General features: G+C 36.0%; 1 protein-coding gene across 1 annotated transcript; it reads left to right on the forward strand.

Annotated features, from left to right (window-relative positions):
• Nucleotides 1-1769: 1769 nt before the first annotated feature.
• Nucleotides 1770-12023, forward strand: LOC123557657 (zinc finger protein 226-like). The gene has a single exon (XM_053544016.1). It carries the CDS (start codon nt 2075-2077, stop codon nt 3245-3247), a length of 1173 nt encoding a protein of 390 aa, XP_053399991.1. The 5' UTR covers nt 1770-2074; the 3' UTR covers nt 3248-12023.
• The last annotated feature ends 10355 nt before the right edge of the window (nt 12024-22378 follow it).

The raw sequence follows: 22378 nt of genomic DNA on the forward strand, positions 1-22378 counted from the left end.
CGTCAGATTTGTTAATATATAGCATCATTATAAGGTCCGCTCTTAAATTTGTTCAAATGGGGGCACTAATGAGCCATTTTAGGGGCCACTCGAACTAAAGATATAAATGCTTTAAAAGACTTCCTCTCATGAACCACTTAATGGATCTTTATAAAATTTAATCTGTAGCATCATTATAAGGTCCTCTCCCAATTTTATTCAGATGGGAGCACTTAGCCTGTTTTAGGGGCCGCTTGAGTCAAAATTAGAAATACTTTAAACAACTTCTTCTCATGAATTGCTACAAGGATCTTCAAGTTGGTTTTATATCATTATTATAAGGTCCCCTCCCAATTTTATTCAATTGGGGTCACTTGGCCCCTCCCCATTAAGGGCCACTAGAACTAAATTAGGAAATACTATAATATACTCTTACTCATGAACCGCTTGACGGATCTTCATAAAATTTGGTCTGTAGCAACATAAGGTCCTCTCTCAAATTGAAACAAATGGGGGGCAGCCAGTCTCCCTTTTAGGGGCCACTAGAACAAAAATGTAAATGCCTTCAAAAGACTTCTTCTCATGAACTGCATGATGGAATTTCATCAAACTTGATTTGGAGCATTATAATAAGGCCCTTTACCAAAGTTTTTCAATTGGGGACATACTGCCCTATTCTGGGGTATTAGAGCTAAAACTAGAAATACATTTAAATAACTTCTAACGAATAGCAAGAAGGATTTTTATCAGACTTGGTTTGTATGATCATTGTAAGCTCCTCTCTCAAAATTGTTCAAATGGGGGGGCAGTTTGGACACTTAGGAGTTGCTAGGGCTAAAAGTAAAAACACATTTCAATGACTTCTTATTGTGAACCACTCAGTGGATCTTCATCAAACATGGTCTGTGGCCGTAATATAATCCTCTTATAAATTCGATCAGTTTTGGGTGTATCGCCCCTTATAGGGTCTGATGGTTAATGTTCTCTTCAGGTGAGCAACATAGGTGCATTTGGGCCTCTTATTGTCTTTTGTCTGAAAATCTCTGGTAATATTTTGATCCACTACTTTCATCAAGTCTCGAATAGTTGAGTGCGCTGTCAACAGACAGCTCTTGTTGCTTATAATAGTTATTGTTACTTAGAGGATTTTAATAACTTTTTAAAGATAAAAACCTTCGAAGACAGAAAAACAAGTGTTTTCGACACAATATTAGCATCTACCATGCAGTCTCATTACTTTCTTCGAACACTTCACCCAAATCCATGTGTGAACGTTACCAACACATTTTACTAGAAAAAAAGTTTGGAAAGAGTGCTGGAGAAAATTATTGAGAATTTCTGGCAGACGTTTTGCATCGAAGAAAGCGGTCATTTTTTTGTCTTCTGTGGTATTTATGATATTTAAAGTCATCCAAATAATAAAAATACCATATTATTAAGTAAAAATGTTACCTGAATGGGGCAATTTCCATGTGTGGTCAATGCCCAAATGTCTCTTTACGTTGTGTGTGTTGCAGTTGAGACAATTTAGACCTGTACCATAATTCTTCCTTCACTTGTTTTATAATTTTGTGTTTATAAACAATTATATCTGTACACAAAGATCTTTAGATCTCTCAACACAATTTTCAGTTAATTTATCTGACAGTGTGTAAAGGACTCCAAGTACTTTGTGTAGGAAGCTACATTTTTCCTGCATGATGAGCAAATATTTTTCCAATTTGTAATTGGTATGAAATATTATATTATTTTCTGTGACATACTTTCTTTTGTAGATCTATGAAGTTATTTCATGAAAGCAAGCCAACATGTTTATCAGCCAGCAGTAGAAGAAGTTGGGACAAAGCTGAGTAACAAGCACAGTATGATACGGACAGTCATGTCAAAGACAGCATAATAGAACTTAATATACAAATGTAACGAACTTATAGTATTGTCAAGAACAGTAATGCTACGAAACACAAGTGAGATTTAAAGGGAAGGACTACTTGAAATGTATGATATTACTTAAGGGAAATAGGAGCCTCAATGTGAGTGAACATCTGATAATACATTCACGAGTTTTGATTTTTGAGGGATATATATTACCAAAGCAATGAGTTTTATAAAGACCATGGAAACACATACAGAGGATAAGCACTTTAAATGTAATGTTTGTGATTATGCAGGAACTAATAGCAGAAATTTGAAGATGCATATGCTAAAACATACAAGCGAAAAACGCTTCAATTGTGGTTATTGCGATTATGCATGTTATCAAGGCAATGATTTAAAGGTACATATGTTAATACATACAGGGGAGAAATGCTTCAAATGTGATGCATGTCAGTTTAAATGTAATAATAAATGTAATTTAAAAAGACATATGGCCATACACACAGGAGGGAAACGATTTAAGTGTGATTTTTGCGATTATGCGGGTATTAACAGCAGAGATTTGAAGGTACATATGCTAAAACATACAGACAAGAAACACTTCAAGTGTGATTATTGCAATTATGCATGTTTTAAAGGCAGTGATTTAAAGGGACATATGTTAATACATACAGGCGATAAACGCTTTAAATGTGATGTTTGTCAGTTTGAATCTAATTATAGATGTAATTTAAACAGACATATGGCAATACACACAGGAGAGAAACACTTTAAGTGTGATTATTGCGATTATGCAAGTAATGATAAAAGTCATCTGATGGATCTTGTATCTTTACATACAGGAGGGAAATGCTTCAAATGTGATGTTTGTGATTATGTATGTTATCAAGGCAGGGACTTTGAAAGACATATATTAAAGCACACAGGAGAGAAACGATTCAAGTGTGATTATTGTGATTATGCAAGTAATTATAGATGTGATTTAAAGTCACATACTGCAAGACACACAGGAGTAAAACTTTTTAAGTGTGATTATTGTGATTATGCAGGTAATTATAGCGGTAATTTGAAGAGGCATATGTTAATACATAAGATGACAAATACAAAAGACAAATGCTTCAAATGCAGTGTTTGTGCTTATGCATGTTATCAAAGTAGTGCATTAAAGAGACATATGAGAATACATACAGGAGAGAAACGCTTTAAATGTGATGTTTGTCTGTATAAATGTAACAGTAGTTGCTATATGAAGATACATATGACAAAACATACAGGAGAGAAACGCTTCACCTGTGATGTTTGTGATTATGCATGTGTTCGTAGCAGCCAGCTGAAGATACATATGACAACACATACAGAGAAGAAACGCCCCAAATGTCATGTTTATGACTAAGCATGTAATCATAGTGGCAATCTGGAGACATATGCTAAAACATACCAGAGAGAAACTTTTGAAATGCAATATTTGTGATTTTTCATGTTAACATTATTATAATGCTTAGATTGTCCTGTCATTATCCCATTGTCAATTTTGTATTTGTAATCTGCTTATAATTATTGTACCATGATACCATGGTCAAATTGTGGCTCATAACAAATTCAAGGAAATAGGAAAGGTAAATTGAGTCCTTATAAAGTGGCCAATATTTATGAGCTTTGTGCACTGTGACATCACATGGCAGAGCAAAAAGTACTTAGTTGTCTAGGCAAAGAAGGGAAAATGAAAATATACTTCAAAAAGCTATGGCATGGGCCCTTGTAACGAACTGATATTCTCTCATGCACATGTTTTAGTTCTACCATGTGTGCACGCGATAGCAAATGCTGAAAAGACTAAAGCGTGTGAAAGAGTGAGCAGGTGCTCTCTGGTAGGCGGTATTGGGTACATGCATAAAGGCTACCACTGATGCACGCAGTTGACTAATGCTTTCGCACACTAAAGAAAGTATATCTTATATGTCCCTCTTTGCCACCGTAATAAGAGGAATACAATTTATTGTGTCCTATATTTTGTGTAAGCCAACATGTACAGTAATGAGTACTGATATGGAAAGTAATTGTATGTTTCCTAATTTTTAGCTCATCTGTCATGGTCATGTAGTGACGGTGAGCTTTTGTGATCGTCCGTCATCCGTCCACAATTTCTTGTGAACACAGAGTCCAAATTTTGGAATCAACTTCAATCAAACTTGCACACACGTATTGGCATAATATCTTGGTTCCTTTGGAAAACTGGCCAGATCCCATCATGGGTTCCAATAGGCCAAAATTTGATATTTTTTACTTGTGAACACGATAGAGACAACATTCTGCAATTAACTTTAATCAAACTCGCACACAACTTCTATTGGCATATTATCTTGGTTCCTTTCGAAAACTGACCAGATCCCATCATGGGTATAGAGTAGTGTCCCCTTAAAGGGCCAACATTTTCTATTTTTGGCTTGTGAACACGATAAGAGACCACATTTTGCAATCGACTTTAATCAAACTTGTACACAACTTGTATTGGCATAATATATCGGTTCCTTTCAAAACCTGGCCAGATCCCATCACAGGTTACAGACCTATGTCCCCTTAAAGGGACAGATTTGCTATTTTGTATTTTCGGCCATATAGAGAATTCATTTATGGTTTGATTTGATACAAACTTGCAAAATATCTTCAACAACAATAAATCTTAAATTCCATGATGAACGTGTCAGATCCAATCATAGGTTCCAGAGTTACAGCCCCTGATTGACCCCTGAAAGAGGCAAAATTTGTTAATTTTTACCTTGTGAACACGATTGAAGTGCTATTTTATATTTGAGATTATCTACACTTACACACAACTTAAGTCGCAATAAGATCTCGGTTCCTTTCGAAAACTGGCTAGATTCAATCGTGGGTTCTAGAGTTATTGTGCCTGAAAGGGGCAAAAATTTCATTTCTGTCCCTTTCAGCCATATAGACTAGAGGTTTCATTTATGCTTATATTTGATACAAACCTGCACAGAATGATTATCTTGTTGATCACATGTTGATCTCTAGGTCTGGATCGAAACTAGGTCATGTCGGGTAAAAAACTATGTCATCCAGTCAAATCAAAGGAAAAGCTTGTTTACAACCTAGAAGCCACATTTATGACCCTATCTTCATGAAACTTTGTCAAAATATTTATCTTGATGATTTCTAGGCAAAATCTAAAACTGGGTCATATGGGGTCAAAAATTAGGTCACATGGTCAAATCAAAGGAAAAGTATGTTAACACTCTTGAGGCCACATTTATGACTTTACCTCATGAAACTTGGTCAGAATGTTTATCTTGATGATTCCTAGGTCGAGTTCGAAACTGGGTTATATGGGGTCAAAAATTAGGTCACCTGGTCAAATCAAAGGAAAAACTTGCCCGTGCGAAAATAGAACAGGAAATCCTGGGATTATCCCAGGAAGTCCCAGGCCTATCCTGGGATAATGTCCTTAAAATATCTCAGGAATTCCTGGGATAGTCCTGGGACTTTTCACGCCGTTAAATGGGAATGGAATAATCCCAGGATTTTCTTATGAACAGTAAAAAAAACAGGACATCTGAGAATTCAAATCCTGCTATCGCTTTCCTGAAAATCCCAGGAATGTCCTGAGATTTCCTGAAGACAGGACATAAAAGTATAATATTGTCCTGTTCTCAGGAAATCCCAGGACTTCTTGAAGTCAGGATATCCCAGGACAATTTTCCTGTCTTCAGGAAATCCCAGAAATACAACCTGTCATAGCAGAAATATTAATTTTTTTATCAAAAGTCCTGTCTTTTAGTGTTAAAGTCCCGTCTTCAGGACTTCCGTGCTGCCTTACTAAAAGAATCCCAGGATAATCCTGGGATTTCCTGAGAACAGGAAAATATTTCTGCACGGGTCAGATGAGAATGTTTGCATGCACGAAATATCGGATGTTTTTTTCTTTGGGTCATGTGGGATCAAAAAGTAGGTCACCAGGTCAAATCAAAGAATAAGCTTGTTAACAGCCTAGGGGGCAGATTTTCGATTCTATCTTTATAAAGCTTGGTCAGAATGTTATCATGAAGTCTTGGATGATTTCAAAAACTGGGGTCAAAAACTAGATCAGTAGGTCAAATAAAAGGAAAATCTTATATACACTCTAGAGGCCACTTTTTTGCTCCAGTCTTCCCAAAACTTTGTCAGAATGTTTGTTTTCATGAAATTTTGGACAAGTTCGAATCTGGGTCATGTGGGGTAAAAAACTAGGCCACTAGATCAAATCAGAATAAATGCTTGTTAACAGGGGGCCACGTTCTTACTGAAAATTGGTCAGAATATTTGTCTCCATGAAATTATTAGGTAAAACATGTTTACACTGTTATGATGTACGTGTTACTCAGGTGAGAGACCTAGGACCATCTTGGACTCTCTTGTTGTGATGTGTGCTTAACAGTATTAGATAAACTAAAAAATTTCTTTCCATATTCGTTTAATTTACAGTACAATGAACCAGTACAAATGATGAGCAGACTTTAGATTTTGCTTTTGCTTCATCTTACGTAATACCATAACCCTGTAATCATTTTTATATGCCTGTTTGGCGGGTGGGTGGGTGACGTTCACAAACTTTGTCCGGAGCATTTCTTTTTCATGCATGTTGGGATTTCGATGTAACTTGGCATAAATGTTCACTATCATGAGATGGAATGTCAAGCACAAGAACCAGGTCCTTAGGCCTAAGGTCAAGGTAACACTTAGAGGTCAAATTCAAGAATTATTTTGTCCGCAGCTTCTTCATACATGGACTCAAGAGTGATTTTGATGTTACTTTGCACAAATATTCACCACCATGAGACTTAATGTCATGCACAAGAACCAGGTCCTTGGGTCAAAGGTCAAGGTCATACTTAGAGACCAAAGATCAGATACAAGAATGATTTTGTCCGGAGCATTTCTTCCTCATGCATGGAGGGATTTTGATGTAACTTTACAAAAAAGGTCACCACCGTGAGACGGAGTGTCATCCGCAAGAACCAGTTCTCTAGGTCTAAGGTGAAGATCACACTTTGAGGTCAAATGTTAAATTCAAGAATTACTTTTTCCGGAGCATTTCATCTTCACGCAAGGAGGCATTTTAATGAAACTTGGCACAAATGTTCACCACCATGAGGCACTCGTTTTTAGAAGTTATTTCCTTTGTTTTACTATAAACATGATAAATAGCTTATATTGTAACTTTTCTATTACTGGTCTTAGGGAAAAATCGAGACCACTTTTCTGTGATACAACATGCATATTATATCCAATTTTTGTGTGTATTTTGACCTATCTCTGCCTGGTAAGGAGTTTTGTGTGGACTTATATTATATAGAATTATTTTTTACGATTAATTCCCTTTGTTGTTTCTATAAATTACTTATATTTTTTTTATAATTGGCCAAAAAAAGTCCATATGCAAATACAGGTGCTAGTGTAAAGAAATTTGCTATGACATGTGTATATTGTGACAATTTCTAGCACTCTTCTTTTAAAGCAATATGTACGAAACAATAATTATAAGATAAGGTTTAAATGTCAGTAATTAGAAAATCAAACATACACGCAGTAATCATGATTATAAGGTCTTCATTGACTCATTTTTCACATTACCTAATCTGATGTTGTGTGTATTTGTATGGATTTTGTAAGCTCACCTGTCACGTAGTGACAGGGTGAGCTTTTGTGATCGCCCTTCGTCCGTCGTCCGTCCGTTCACAATTTCTTGTGAACACGATAGAGAACATTTTGCAAGCAATTTTTATCAAACTTTCACACAACTTGTATTTGCATAATATCTCGGATCCTTTCACAAACTGGCCAGACCCGATCATGGGTTCTAGATTTATTGCCCCTTAAAGGGCCAAAATTTGCTATTTTTGGCTTGTGAACATGATAGAGACCACATTTTGCAATCAACTTCAAGGCATCGCCCACAGTGGCGGCCATTTGACTCAAAATTTTACATGCAAATTTTCATAAAAATAAAAGATGACTAAGAGGTAACAATAAAGTCAATAATTTTGTCATAATTATGTTTTAAATATCTATGTGAACATATGCAAGTAAAAGGATGTGCATTTCACTACCTTTATTATGCCTTTACTCGATATTTTTCTCTTGCCAAAATGACAAAATTTTGCAATTTTACGTGCAGTCAAACTCAATATATATTCAATACATTTAAAAGATGATTACAGCCAGTTGTAAAACAGACTGTGAAGAAAAAAGTCTTAAGAAATTATTTTGAAATTTTACCTGATTACTGAATTATACACAAAAATCCCAACATCATCATTTTATCCAATTTGTGTTATCTGTTCACACATAATTCACATGTATATAAACAGGTGATATTATAGGATTGTGTATAGGTTTACCTAGCTAGCTGTGGTCAGTAATGCATGTACAAACAATATTTTAAATTAAATACATGGGATTGTCTTTTTGTGTCTAATGCAATAACCAGGAACAATTTCGACAAAAATCCATAAGAGTTTGCAGTATACATATTGTACTTTAAAATGAACTAAATTTTGTCTTTGTAATATTTTTTTATATTGGAGTTTGACTGCACGTAAGATTTCAATATTTTGGGGTAAACTTTCGGTCTAAACGAGGCTCAAACATTTTACAAGTGGCATATGTACTATAAATCATCATATGCTTCTATGTTGATGATAATTTGACCAGCTGTTTAGGCTTTAGTGCAAAAAATACTCGGCCTATGAACTGATACTGAGTTGTGACTGTGGCGATGCCTAATCAAACTTGTACACAACTTGTATTGGCATAACATCTCGGTCCCTTTTGAAAACTGGCCAGATCCCATCATGGGTTAGAGATTTATGGCCCCTTAAAAGGCAAATATTTGCTACTTTTTGCTTGTGAACATGATATAGACCACATTTTCCAATCAACTTTAATCAGACTTGCATACAACTTGTATTGGCATAATGTCTTAGTTCCTTTCAAAACCTGGCCAGATCCCATCAAGAGTTCCAGTGTTATAGCCCCGTTAATGGTCAAATTTGCTATTTTTGGCTTTTGAACACAATAGAGACTACATCTTGCTATCAGTTTTTATCAAACTTGCACAAAACTTGTATTGGCATAATATCTCGGTTCCTTTTGAAAACTGGCCAAATCCCATGATAGGTTGCAGAGTTATGGCCCCTTAAAGGGCCAAATTTTGCTAGTTTGGCTTTTGCAGTCATATAGAGATTTCATTTGTGGTTTGATATGATACAAACTTGCAAAATAACTCTAACCCTAACCCTAACCGGTCAGATCCAAGCATAGGTTCTAGAGTTATGGCCCCTGAATGAACATTAAAAGTGCCAAAATATGTTAATTTTTACCTTCTAAAATGATAGATGACGCATTTTGCATTCAACTTTAGAAAATCATACACACAACTTAAATCACGATAAGATATCGGTTCCCGTTGCTTGAAGGTCCAGGTCATACATTGAGGTCAAGGTCAGCACTTACCCATAAAATGATTATATCTCTGCAACTATTGATGGTACTGGTTTTGAAATGTTTGTCATCAGGTTGACCTAGACACTATGCACTTATTTTATATCTGATTACCTCCCCTGATTTTAATCAAAATTGATTTATATCTGTTAGAACATATAGAACTCATTTGAAATTTCAATATTATCATCAGTTGGACTGAGACAATCAGGGTAGATAACTATGGACTGATTTAATGTCAAATTTACTTCCCTTTATTTCCAAATTAAAATGGGGTATATCCCCATAACTAATGAAGATACTGATCTGAAATTTCATTTATGCCATCACATGGATTCGACCAGTCAGTGTGAATACATATTGACTGAATTTATGACAAATTACCTCTCTTTATTTTTAGCTCACATGACACAAAGTGACAGTGTGAGCTTTTGTGATCGCGCAGCGTCCGTCATACATGCGTAAACTTTTGCTTGTGACCACTCTAGAGGTCACATTTTTCATGAGATCTTTATGAAAGTTGGTCTGAATGTTCATCTTGATGATATCTAGGTCAAGTTCGAAACTGGGTCAACTGCGGTCAAAAACTAGGTCAGTAGGTCTAAAAATAGAAACACCTTTTGACCTCTCTAGAGGCCATATTTTTCAATGGATCTTCATGAAAGTTAGTCAGAATGTTCACCTTGATGATATCTAGGTAAAGTTCGAAACTGGGTAACGTGCCATCAAAAAGTAGGTCAGTAGGTCAAATAATAGAAAAACCTTGTGACCTCTCTAAAGGCCATATTTTTCATGGGATCTGTATGAAGGTTGGTCTCAATGTTCATCTTGATGATATCTAGGTCAAGTTCGAAACTGGGTCAAGTGCTGTCCAAAACTAGGTCAGTAGGCCTAAAAATAGAAAAACCTTGTGACCTCTCTAGAGGCCATTTTTTTCAATGGATCTTCATGAAAATTGGTCAGAATGTTCAGCTTGATGATATCTAGGTCAAGTTCGAAACTGGGTCACGTGCGGTCCAAAACTAGGTCATTAGGTCTAAAAATAGAAAAACCTTGTGACCTCCCTAGAGGCCATATTTTTCAATGGATCTTCATGAAAATTGGCCAGAATGTTCATCTTGATAATATCTAGGCCATGTTGGAAAGTGGATCACGTGTTGTCAAAAACTAGGTCAGTAGGTCTAAAAATAGAAAAACCTTGTGACCTCCCTAGAGGCCATATTTTTCAATGGATCTTCATGAAAATTGGTCAGAATGTTCATCTTGATGACATCTAGGCCATGTTCGAAAGTAGATCACGTGTGGTCTAAAACTAGGTCAGTAGGTCTAAAAATAGAAAAACCTTGTGACCTCCCTAGAGGCCATATTTTTAAAATGGATATTCATGAAAATTAGTCAGAATGTTCATCTTGATGATATCTAGGTCAAGTTCGAAACTGGGTCATGTGCGGTCCAAAACTAGGTCATTAGGTCTAAAAATAGAAAAACCAAAACTAGGTCATTAGGTCTAAAAATAGAAAAACCTTGTGACCTATCTAGAGGCCATATTTTTCCATGGATCTTCATGAAAGTTGGTCTGAATGTTCACTTTGATGATATCTAGGTCAGGTTCGAAAGTGGGTCACATGCGGTCAAAAACTAGGTCATTAGGTCTAAAAATAGAAAAACCTTGTGACCTCTCTAGAGGCCTTATTTTTTAATGGATCTTCATGAAAATTAGTCAGAATGTTCACCTTGATGATATCTTGGCCAGGTTTGAAAGTGGATGACGTGTGGTCAAAAACTAGGTCATTAGGTCTAAAAATAGAAAAACCTTGTGACCTCTCTAGAGGCCATACTTTTCATGAGATCTTCATGCAAATTGGTCAGAATGTTCACCTTGATGATATCTAGGTCAGGTTCGAAACTAGGTCACGTGCCTTTAAAAACTAGGTCCTTAGGTCAATTAATAGAAAAACCTTGTGACCTCTCTAGAGGCCATACTTTTCATGAGATCTTCATGAAAATTGGTGAAAATGTTCACCTTGATGGTATCTAGGTCAAGTTCGAAACTGGGTCAAGTGCCTTCAAAAACTAGGTCATTAGGTCAGATAATAGAAAAACCTTGTGACCTCTCTAGAGGCCATATTTTTCAATGGATCTTCATGAAACTTGGTCAGAATTTTTATCTCGGTATCTAGGTCAAGTTCAAAACTGGGTCACATGAGCTCAAATACTCGGTCACTATGTCAAATAATAGAAAAAAAACGAAGTCATACTCAGTTCGAAACTGGGTCATGTGGGGACAGGTGAGCGATTCAGGACCATCATGGTCCTCTTGTTATGTAAATGGATATACCTTAGCAGCTTCTAATCAAATTGGTTTGAAACATTATTTATGTCTTCCATGTTAAGAAATAGTCATGTTAGATAACTCTTGATTGAACGTTTATCAATATGGATACTTTTCTAATATATTGTTGTAAAGGTTTGTACTCTTCTACATGCATATACATGTACCAATACATGCTTACATCCCCTGATTTTAATAAAAAATGTATTTATCTCAGTAAGTATTTATAGGACTCATTTGAATTTTCATTATTGTCATAAGTTGGACTGAGACAATCAGGGTAGATAACTATGGACTGATTTTTTGTCAAATAACCTCCCTTTGTTTCAAATTAAAATGGGTGCATTTCAGTAACCAATGAAGATACTGATTTGAAATTTCATTTATACCAACAGGTGGCCCAGTGTCAAACTTTGTCGAAGTTTTCTACACAACATTCTGACAAAGTTTCATTACGATTTGACTAGAGTTGCAACCTCTAGAGTGTTAACAGTGAAATTGTAATCGATGACGGACGGAGACGGACAATTAAGGAACACATAGCTCACTTTGTGCTCAGTTTTGGTAAAATCTTGAGGTCGCAACTCTTAATGTTAAATAACATTCCCACACAATTTCTTGACGGTCGTTCAATACTTCTTGCGATATGTGCATTACAAATTGTCTCTGTCGGACAGACGGAAGGACGAACAGACGAAGCCAAATCTACATCCCAATAGATTAGTGCTGGCATGATAAGCCAGGCATTTCACCGTTTACGCATTTTTCCTGCCACACATAATATAGCAAAGTAATGTTGAAACGGTCCCCGTGAAAAAATCGATCGTCATAGGTGTTCGCACTCCACTTCGTCTTAATTCGCAAATGTCTAATAGGAATTCTACGCAATATTCTATCATAAAACTGCTGTTATTGTCACTTTTCTGGGGTGTTTTAACAGGAGAAAAAACATGTGTTAACAGAGAGATTCTCGCGCTCACGTGCTGTTATAACACCTTTTTGTATAAGCGCGTTCCGTGGCAAAGCGTAAACGTATTACGGCCCCAAAACGGATAATTCAAAAGGAAATGACGTCAACGTGAAAAAACAACGTCGATTTTACCGCACTTTAATGGATTTTAATGACGTTGAGGGACAATATATTCATTTACATGGTTACGCGTTTTATGCTAGAATAACGTTTGCGCATGTTCTTTCCATGTTATAACAACTTCAGAATCCCTCGGGAAGCAACCAATTCCTCATCTGCATATGTTATAACCCGACAAAAACATGCGTTATCCCTACAGAATAAATATCTGCCTTGCCTCTGACTCCTTCTATGATTCATGCCCCAAGTGCCTCCAGTTATATGACATATAATTGAATTTATTATATACCTATATAAATTCTTTAAAAGATCGGCTTTTATAATATACCTATATAAATTCTGTAAAAAATCAGCTTGTATTTCACAGTTAAATATGAACAGACAGACAAAAAATCCGTATTGTACCTTTTAAATTCCGTATTGTACCTTCCGTACTGTATGCTGCCGGACTATTTTCATTAATATGCATGACCTGACACATTTCTATAAATAGCGCACATAAAAACTTCACTAAGTTTCGTTTAATATCGATAAACATTGAAGATTTTGTTTAAGAACAAAACAAGAATCAAAATGGCAAAAGTATATAATAAAAGGGTCATTATAACAGTAGCTAGATCTGGGACTTAGTATTCGGCTCTCGTGGATTTTGCAGATTCGGATCACACTCGGCGCTTGCGCGCCTCGTGAGATCTGATCTGACAAAATCCATTCGAGCCGAATACTGCATCCCAGATCAAGCTACTGTTATAATAACCCTATTGTATTTCACAATTAAATATGAACATACAGACAAAAATTCCGTATTGTATCTTTTAAATTCCGTATTGTACCTTCCGTATTGTATGCTGCCGGACTATTTTTATTAATATGCATGACCTGATTCAGTTCTATAAATAGCGTACATAAAACTTCACTAAGTTCCATTAATATCGATAAGCATTGAAGATTTCGTTCAAGAACAAAACAAGAATCAAAATTGTAAAGGTATTTAAAAAAAGGGTCATTATAACAGTAGCTGGATCTGAGACTTTGTATTCGGCTCGAGTGGATTTTGCAAGGTCGGATCACACTCGGCGCTTACGCGCCTCGTGAGATCCGATCTGGTGGTCCAAATTTGAATAATGTAAGTTATGGACATGAAGATTCAAGTTTTTCCCTATTTAAGTCTATATAAACCATGTGACCCCTGGGATGGGGCCATATTTGACCCTAGAGTGATAATTTGAACAAACTTGGTAGAGAACCACTAGATGATGCTACATTACAAAATATCAAAGCCATAGTCTTTGTGGTTAGGACAAGAATTTTTTCAATGTTTTTCCCTACATAAGTCTATGTAAACCATGTGTCCCCCAGGGCGGAGCCATATTTAACCCTAGGGGAATAATTCGAACAATTTTAGTAGAGGACCACCAGATATACAAAATGTCAAAGCCCTAGGCCCTGTGGTTTTGGACAAGAGGTTTTTCAAAAAATTTTTTCCTATACAAGTCTTTATAAACCATGTGACCCCCGGGGTGGGCCATATTTGACCCCAGGGAAATAATCTGAATAATATTGGTAGAGGACCACTAGATTTTGCTACATACCAAATATCAAAGCCCTAGGCCCTATGGTTTTGGACAAGAAGATCAGAAACCGTTTAACTGTTCCTGGCCAATGTGACCTTGACCTTTGACCTAATAACCTCAAGGCCAATAGGGGTCATTTGCTGGTCATGGCCAACCTAAATATCAATTTTCCTGACACTAGGCCCAAGCGTTCTTGAGTTATTGCCCGGAAACCATTTTACTGTTCCTGGTCACTGTGACCTTGACCTTTGACATACTGACCTCAAAATCAATAGGGGTCATCTGCTGGTCATGTCAAACAACCCTACCCTAGGCCTAAGCGTTCTTGAGTAATCATCCGGAAACCGTTTAACTGTTCAGGGTCACTATGACTTTGACCTTTAACATACTGACCTCAAAATCAGTAGGGGTTCTGCTGGTCATGGCCAACCTTCCAATTGACTTTCATGATCCTAGGCCCAAGTGTTCTTGAGTTATCATCCGGAAACCGTTTTACTATTCAGGGTTACTGTGACCTTGACCTTTGACATACTGACCTCAAAATCAATAGGGGTCATCTGCTAGTAATGGCCAACCTCCCTATTAACTTTCATGATCCTAGGCCCAAGCGTTCTGTAGTTATCATCCGGAAACGGATTGGTCTACATTCCGACCGACCGACCGACCGACCGACATCTGCAAAACAATATACCCCTCCTTCTTCGAAGGGGGCATAATAAAACTCTATATCCTTAGGACAGCCGGTGTAATGAAGTTTTTCGACCCCCATAGAATAATGACCCCCCGGTCATTATTCTATAGAAAAAGTGAACCCCCGGTCATAGTATTATGACCTCCAGATCATAGTACTATGACTCCCCCACGTGAAGTAAACTGAACCTCACGAAAAATATTGACTCCCATAAAAAAACGACCCCCGGTCATTTGGTCAAATTTAGTGATAACTCATGTATCTAAGGCCTAATTGCTGCATTTTATGCCCCCACTCGGGGGAGGGGGGCATATAGATTTGCCCTTGTCCGTCCGTCCTTCCGTTTGACCATTAGCCCCAGATACCATCACTTGACACAGAAATCAGAGCATTCCACAACAGGAAAGGGATTCTATTTCTAGACGCTGTATCTTGGTGTATACATTTTTTTCAGGAAAATAACAATTCACAATACGTTCACAAAATACACCAGTGTCAATAATCCCTGCAAACTTCGGTATAAAGTAATTCTTCAGAAGAAAACTGCACAAGAAACTGCTAGCATAGAACTTAGTACTAATAGAAGTTGCAATACTTAGCAGTGGCAGTAAAGTACGGTAGCGGCAACAATAGAAAGTAGTAGTAGTAGTAAGAGTAGTAGTGGTAGTGGCAGTTGCAGTAGCAGCAGCAGCAGCAGAAGCAGGAGCAGAGGAATAAGTGACAGCAACAACAGCAGCAGGAGAAGAAGAGGTAGATGTACAAGACGTATTAGTGGACGCAGGTATAGTAGTATCAGTAGTAGCAGTTGTAGTAGTTGTAGTAGTAGTAGTAGAAGTAGTAGTAGTAGTAGTAGAAAAAGAAGAAGTACATGTAGTAATAGCAATAGAAGTAGTGGCACCAGTAGTAGTAGTACAATCAAAACGTTAACTATTGGCAATGGAGGGTATTAGAGTTGTAGATCTAGTAAAACTGTCCGTTAGGTTTGGTGGGGATCACTTTTAATAGATATTATCGTCGAAAGTCTTTTTAGGAGCCGGTGTTTTACACGGAAAGAGTAACTTTTTTAAATAGAATAATGTCCGGGAATCGATAGTGTATGAGAGTTCGAATGTAGTAATTTCGGCAGTGAGCATTTTACATGGAAGGAGTCATTTTTTCTATAGAATAATAACCGGGGTCGTTATTCTATGAGATTCGAAGTCATCTTTAGGGAGTCAGTATTTTACTTGGAGGGGTCAGTTTTTCTATTGAATAATGACCGGGGGTCGTTATTCTATAGAGTTTTCAAAGGGAGTCAGTTTTTTATAAGGGGGGGGGGGGGGTCAATATTTTACAGGAAGGGAGTCACATTTTCTATAGAATAATGACCGGGGGTCGTTATTCTATGGGGGTCGAAATACTTCATTACACCGGCACATATTTATGCAATCTCGCCAGGCATATATGTTTGTGACAGCACAGAAAATGACGTCACTCGACTTTCAGCTATTTCCAGAAGTAAAGAAAATGAAAGTAGAAATGCCACACTTGAAAACGAAAGCCGTATTTTGATTCGTCGATAGTCAGGGGTCACGCGCAGGGGTCACCCCGTCTAAATGTATGCGCGTGGACTTCTTTTGTTTTTGTTTTTTGGCTAATGGGAAGTCAATTTTCAACATTTTCTAACTTATTGAAATTACAAGGGTTTTAGTACGGCATGTCAGCTTTTCATCTACGAAAAGATATTTGAGCTTGGGATAAACACAAATCCCACAAGGTAACGGACCAAGGGTACAGTCAATTTGATAATTTTAGAAGTTCATCAAATCGCTTAAAAGGTCGTTTTTGATGTTGTCTTAAAGTGTCAATATATGCCTCGGATATAAGATATAACCGTATTTGAGAGCTGCAGACCTAGACATTTTTAAGAAATATTTTCAAACTGAATTTCGTGTAATAAATGTTGATTCTACGGAAGCGTGAAAGGGTCATCACACGCTAATACGTTTAATTACGTTATGGCTGCGGAAAGGATATCAAGTAACCAAACTGGATCAGGATTTTATACGCCAACATTAAAGCACCCCTGTTGGATGTACGCACGTATTGAGTGTACAGTATACTGACTAAAGGTTAGATCAGCTTTAACATAGGTTTAATAATCACTGTGAGAATAGCGGAATAGCAGAATGACTCCAGCAGAATAGCAGAATAGCATAAAAGCTCCAGCAGAATAGCAGAATAACTCCACAGAAGAATAGTATAATAACTCAAGCAGAATAGCAGAATATTAGAATAACTTTTATTTCATTTTACCTCGCATCTGTATGACAATAAAAGTTAGCCTAAGACTAATTTTGCTGTAAACATGTAACCATATATAATTGTTAGAAAATATTTATGTCAGAAATCTGTGAAATTAACAGAATAGCAGAATAACTCCAACACAATAGCAGAATAACTCCAGCAGAATACCTCCAGCAGAATAGCAGAATAACTCCAACAGAATATCTCCAGCAGAATAGCAGAACAACTCCGGCAGAAAAGCAGAATAGCAGAACAATATTCAAAAGACAAATATGCTAAATGATTTTTGTTTCATTTTACCTCGCATCTGTATGACAATTAAAATTAGCCTAAGACTATTTCTGCGGTTAACATGCTACCATTATAATTCTAATGCTATTCTGCTGGAGTTTTTCTGCTATTCTGTCTGCTATTCTGTCTGCTATTGTGCTGAAATTGTTCTTCAAACATACTAAAATGATTTACTAACAGTCATTAAAGCAATAATGGTAACATGATTGTGTGTCTTAGGCTAATGTTAGGCTAATATTCGAAACGTATAATGTATTAAGTTGTTCTTTTTACTGACAATGGGTTTAAAGCAAATTATAATGGTAACATGTTTACCGCAAAAATAGTCTTAGGCTAATTTTAATTGTCATACTACGGAAGAGCATTAGTACCAGGTGTATGTTATTTATAAAGTCGAAATACCGAGTTACTTACTCGAAAGTTCGAGTTACTTACTAGAAATTTCGAGTTACTATGTCGAAATTTCGAGTTAATATCTCGAAATTTTGAGTTACGTATCTCGAAGTATTTCGAGTTACTAAGTCGGAATTTCGCGTTACTAAGTCGAAATTTCGCGTTACTAAGTCGAAATCTCGAGTTACTTATCTCGAACTGTCGAGTTACTTAGTTGCAACTTCGAGTTACTCAGTCGAAATTTCGAGTGATTAAGTCGAAATTTCGACTTAAATTTTAAGTTACAAACTGCAATAGTTTACAATGATGTATAGGTCCTGGCCAAGATCAGGTACAAGGTGTATCCATCGGGTAGCCCTACAGGGTCATATGATTAAGATGGGCAGCGTTTGCTCATAAAATATCATTCTTAAAACCATGTTTAAGTCTGGGAGGTTCAAACCCCTACCACCTGAACATACTATACATGTAAATGAGGTGTATATATCCCGAAGGACCAGAAAAAATACCAACACTGAGATGAAGTCGGAGTGACATTTTACAGCCGCCACACAGCACCTAACACCCGCTGTTGTGAAGTAAATAAAATCTGGAACGTAGATCCCTCGGAAGCGCCGAGAACAAGGCAAACAGTGAAAATTGCAGACCCGGTTTGATTGAGTCTGTTCAAGAGCAGTAATGGAAAATGCAATACTACCCACGCCCACTAGCACCGGCAAAAATGTCGTGCGTTACATTTTTGGCCTTTGACAGACAGACAGATGTTCAAATGTTGCGGATAAAAGGACAAGATACGAAGTCAAAATTTCGTGTTATTAACTCGAACTATCTCCAAATTTCGAGTTAATAAATAAAACGCACCTTGCACTAATGCTCTTCTGTAAGATGCGAGGTAAAATGAAAAACAGTTATTCTACTATTCTGCTATTCTGCTGGAGTTATTCTGCTATTCTACTGGAGTTATTCTGCTATTCTGCTGGAGTTTTTCTGCTACTAGCATTTTGCTGGAGTTATTTTGCTATTCTGCTGGAGTTTTTCTGCTATTTTTCTAGCTTAGGCTAATGTTTATTGTGCGAGGTAATATGCGAGACGTATAATAGTATAAAGTCGGTCTTAAAGTTGTTCTTTTAACTGACAAAAATGGTTTCCGAACAAATTGTGGTTACATGTTTACCGCAAAAATAGTATTATGCTAATTTTAATTGTCATACAGACGCGAAGTAAAATGAAAAAAGTTATTCTCCTATTCTGCTGGAGTTATTCTGCTATTCTGCTTGACTCATTCTGCTATTCTGCTGGACTTATTCTTCTATTCTATGCTAACTTCACAGAGACGTTTTAGTGTACATTCAATGCGTACACACATTCAATGCTGGAGAATTAATGCTGTCAGTGGCCAGATTTTATAGAGATACACTTTTTATGTAAATACTGTTGAGATCTCAGAAAAAATCTATTGTAATTGAGCGGAAACCGTAAATTTTTCTATTTTTAAAAATTGCAATCCGATCTGGCTGCTATATGAAGTGTTTATGTCAGGCTAAGACAAGGTGCATTTCCGCAAATTTGAAGGTCGTAACGTCAGTTTGACTATTAGGCTGTCTTCAAACCATAAGCATTCTGGCAAAGTTGGGGAACATTAGATAAGAACTACTCAGAAGCAGAAAATGACAGTTTTTGCTATTTTACATAAAAATGTCTGTGAAGAGATCTCTTGGTGACCAAGCAATATAATAGCAAACTATTATTTATTAAAATTTAACGAGACGGTCTGATATTTCAAACTACGAATAAGCAGAAGGTTATATTATTTCATGGTGTCTGAGTACAAAGATAAATGATATTTTGAACAGCTTTAGAAACTGCATCTTTAAAAAAAGTTAATTGACTGTGAATGGATATGTAATTTCTTTCGTTTGAGCAGATGAATTAGAAAGAAATTATTTTCCCTTAAAGCGATTAAAGTCTCCGCTAGGGGTCGCTATATATGTTGCGCACGAAGCTATTGTGCGTATCAAAAACTGATTGTTAGTTAGTTCAGCTTTGGGCTTCTGACATTACACTACACGAGAAAAAATTTATTATTTAAAAAAAAAAATTAATGTTAATACTGTTCAGGTGGAAACAAAATTGGCGAAATAAAATGTGATCATGTTTGTTGATCTAGAATATAGTTTTCAGTTATTAAGTCACTGTGTTTTGTATTTAAGTTTGATTGTATATGTACAAGTATGTAATGAAGTAGTTCCTTATCAAAGACATTTTATTGGTGTTGGAACATTTCGATTAAAGATTTACCGAAACAAACTTTAATTGAATTACATGTTAATTATTTTGTACATATATATAATGTGTGTTTTCATAGTGACTGTTAAATTTAAATTCTGATGTTACATAAGCAACTGAAGTTCATAGTTTGTTATTATGTATTGTGTATGTGCTTGTCAGCGAAGCGACCAAAGTGCTTACCGCAATTTACATATTGAAATATGAATTTTTGAAATGAGTATGTTGTTGTTTAGTTAGTAAGGAGACGTGTTAAAGGTTCAAGGGAAGTTTCATTTCTTTAGCATCCTACAGAGGGAGTATACGAGGAATCTTTCAAAATATATGCCATACTTAATTTACCCATCATACAAAACTTTTTTACTATGATAAAACAATTAGGTAAAGTAAGAACTGAATTTTAAGATCGGTCGTAGAAATCCAGCGGTGAAACGGATACAGAAGCTGGTAATCATATTTCAAAAGGTAGTAGTATTAGAAACTTGATTTTTTCAAATTTTCATTACGTTATGAATACCTATTGTTTGCAGTCATTATATTCTAAATATCTTATTTAATTTCTTAATTGTCGTCAGCACGTGCAATTTTAGTAATAAGCACGTGCATTCAGTTGTAAACTAACACGGTGTCTCTTTTTAATCAGAAAATGTTTTCTTGACTTAATTACAACTATTGCTGATTTTTTGCTTGAAAACGTTGTATAATACACATGCAATTAAAATTCTAAAAATTTTGATACGTCAGTTTAACAGCATTTTATATAATAATGCAGCGGATTGCATTCCATATAGGCTATTAATTCGCTTCCTTTTTCAATACATATGGACAATGAAGTTAATCAATAATGCGTTAAATATCGGTTTGGAATATTTAATAGATATTATATGAAAAACAACAAAGTTTATTAAATTAATTGTTGGAAAACATGTGGATAAATTGTTTTTGTGACATTGTCTTTTGTTAGCTGTCAGTATTGTATAGATACGCTTAACATATCATAATGCAAGCATAAAATTGTTCCCTTTTTCGTTGATATTTTCACTATTACCGTTACGAAATCAAGCATTTTAGATTTGATACTTCTATTTCTTTAATAACTAATCATATTACTGGACTTCTCTCCATAATTCAGCGGAACCATTATGGGAGTAAACTAGGCCTAGAGTAAAGGCTTTCAGTGTGTGTAGAGCGGTTCTACCAAAGTGATGCTAATGTACATGTAGAAAGAATGTTCGATGAAATTTGCGAAAAAATAATAATGTTTTGCGTATTTCTTATTTTCGGGTAGGGTCAGTCATTGTTACTCTGTTGAAATCTCGTATTATGCAATACACTTTCCGGAGATATCAACACCATCGGTATGTTATCAAGTACTTTATATTTTGTATATAGACCGGATGGAAAAATAAAAGGAAATACGATGTTTTTGAAAGAGTATGTCTGTATTTCTTTCATGCTCATTTGTAGTAGAAATATACATCCTCTCCATGCAATTACAAAGGAAAAATACATATGTTAAAGTGACAGTTTGCAATGTTATCTTTATACATTTTCATTCCGGGTCCGTTGCTTCAATAAGTCGCATATTTCTAGTTATTTTATATACAAAACACTTTACAGTTCATTGACAAATTGAAAAAACAAAATGAAATCCAAATGATCGTTTTACTATGATGACTTACATTCTAAACATTGAAAAACATACATATACCATAATCTCGTTTTAAAAAGCAAACAGAACGTAAGTATAGGACTATGTGTAAGGACGAATTTCAAATGTAAATGAATAACTGCGGATGGCCAAACCCCTGATTCCCCACGCACAACCACTGACTCAAATTGTGCAACTTGAACAAATCCTAGACGTCCCAGTGCTAGGATTTATTCTTTATTGCAACTTTGTACGACTGTTCCGGTACTTATCAATATGCACACTATATTAGAATCAGTTTGCTTATAGGGAAAATACTGAAATGGTACAAGGTTACATATTTCATTTGTTTCATATAAACAATTAAATCTTGAGACCTCATTTTCAGTGCTTTGCAGCGTTTCAATGATACAAAAACACATATATAGCCGTT

The sequence above is a fragment of the Mercenaria mercenaria genome, chromosome 5, assembly GCF_021730395.1.
Source record: "Mercenaria mercenaria strain notata chromosome 5, MADL_Memer_1, whole genome shotgun sequence".
NCBI lineage: Eukaryota > Metazoa > Mollusca > Bivalvia > Venerida > Veneridae > Mercenaria > Mercenaria mercenaria.

Bases quoted from the DNA above. Each gene is read 5' to 3' on its own strand.
- LOC123557657 (XM_053544016.1), top strand. From the start codon at position 2,075: ATGAGTTTTATAAAGACCATGGAAACACATACAGAGGATAAGCACTTT.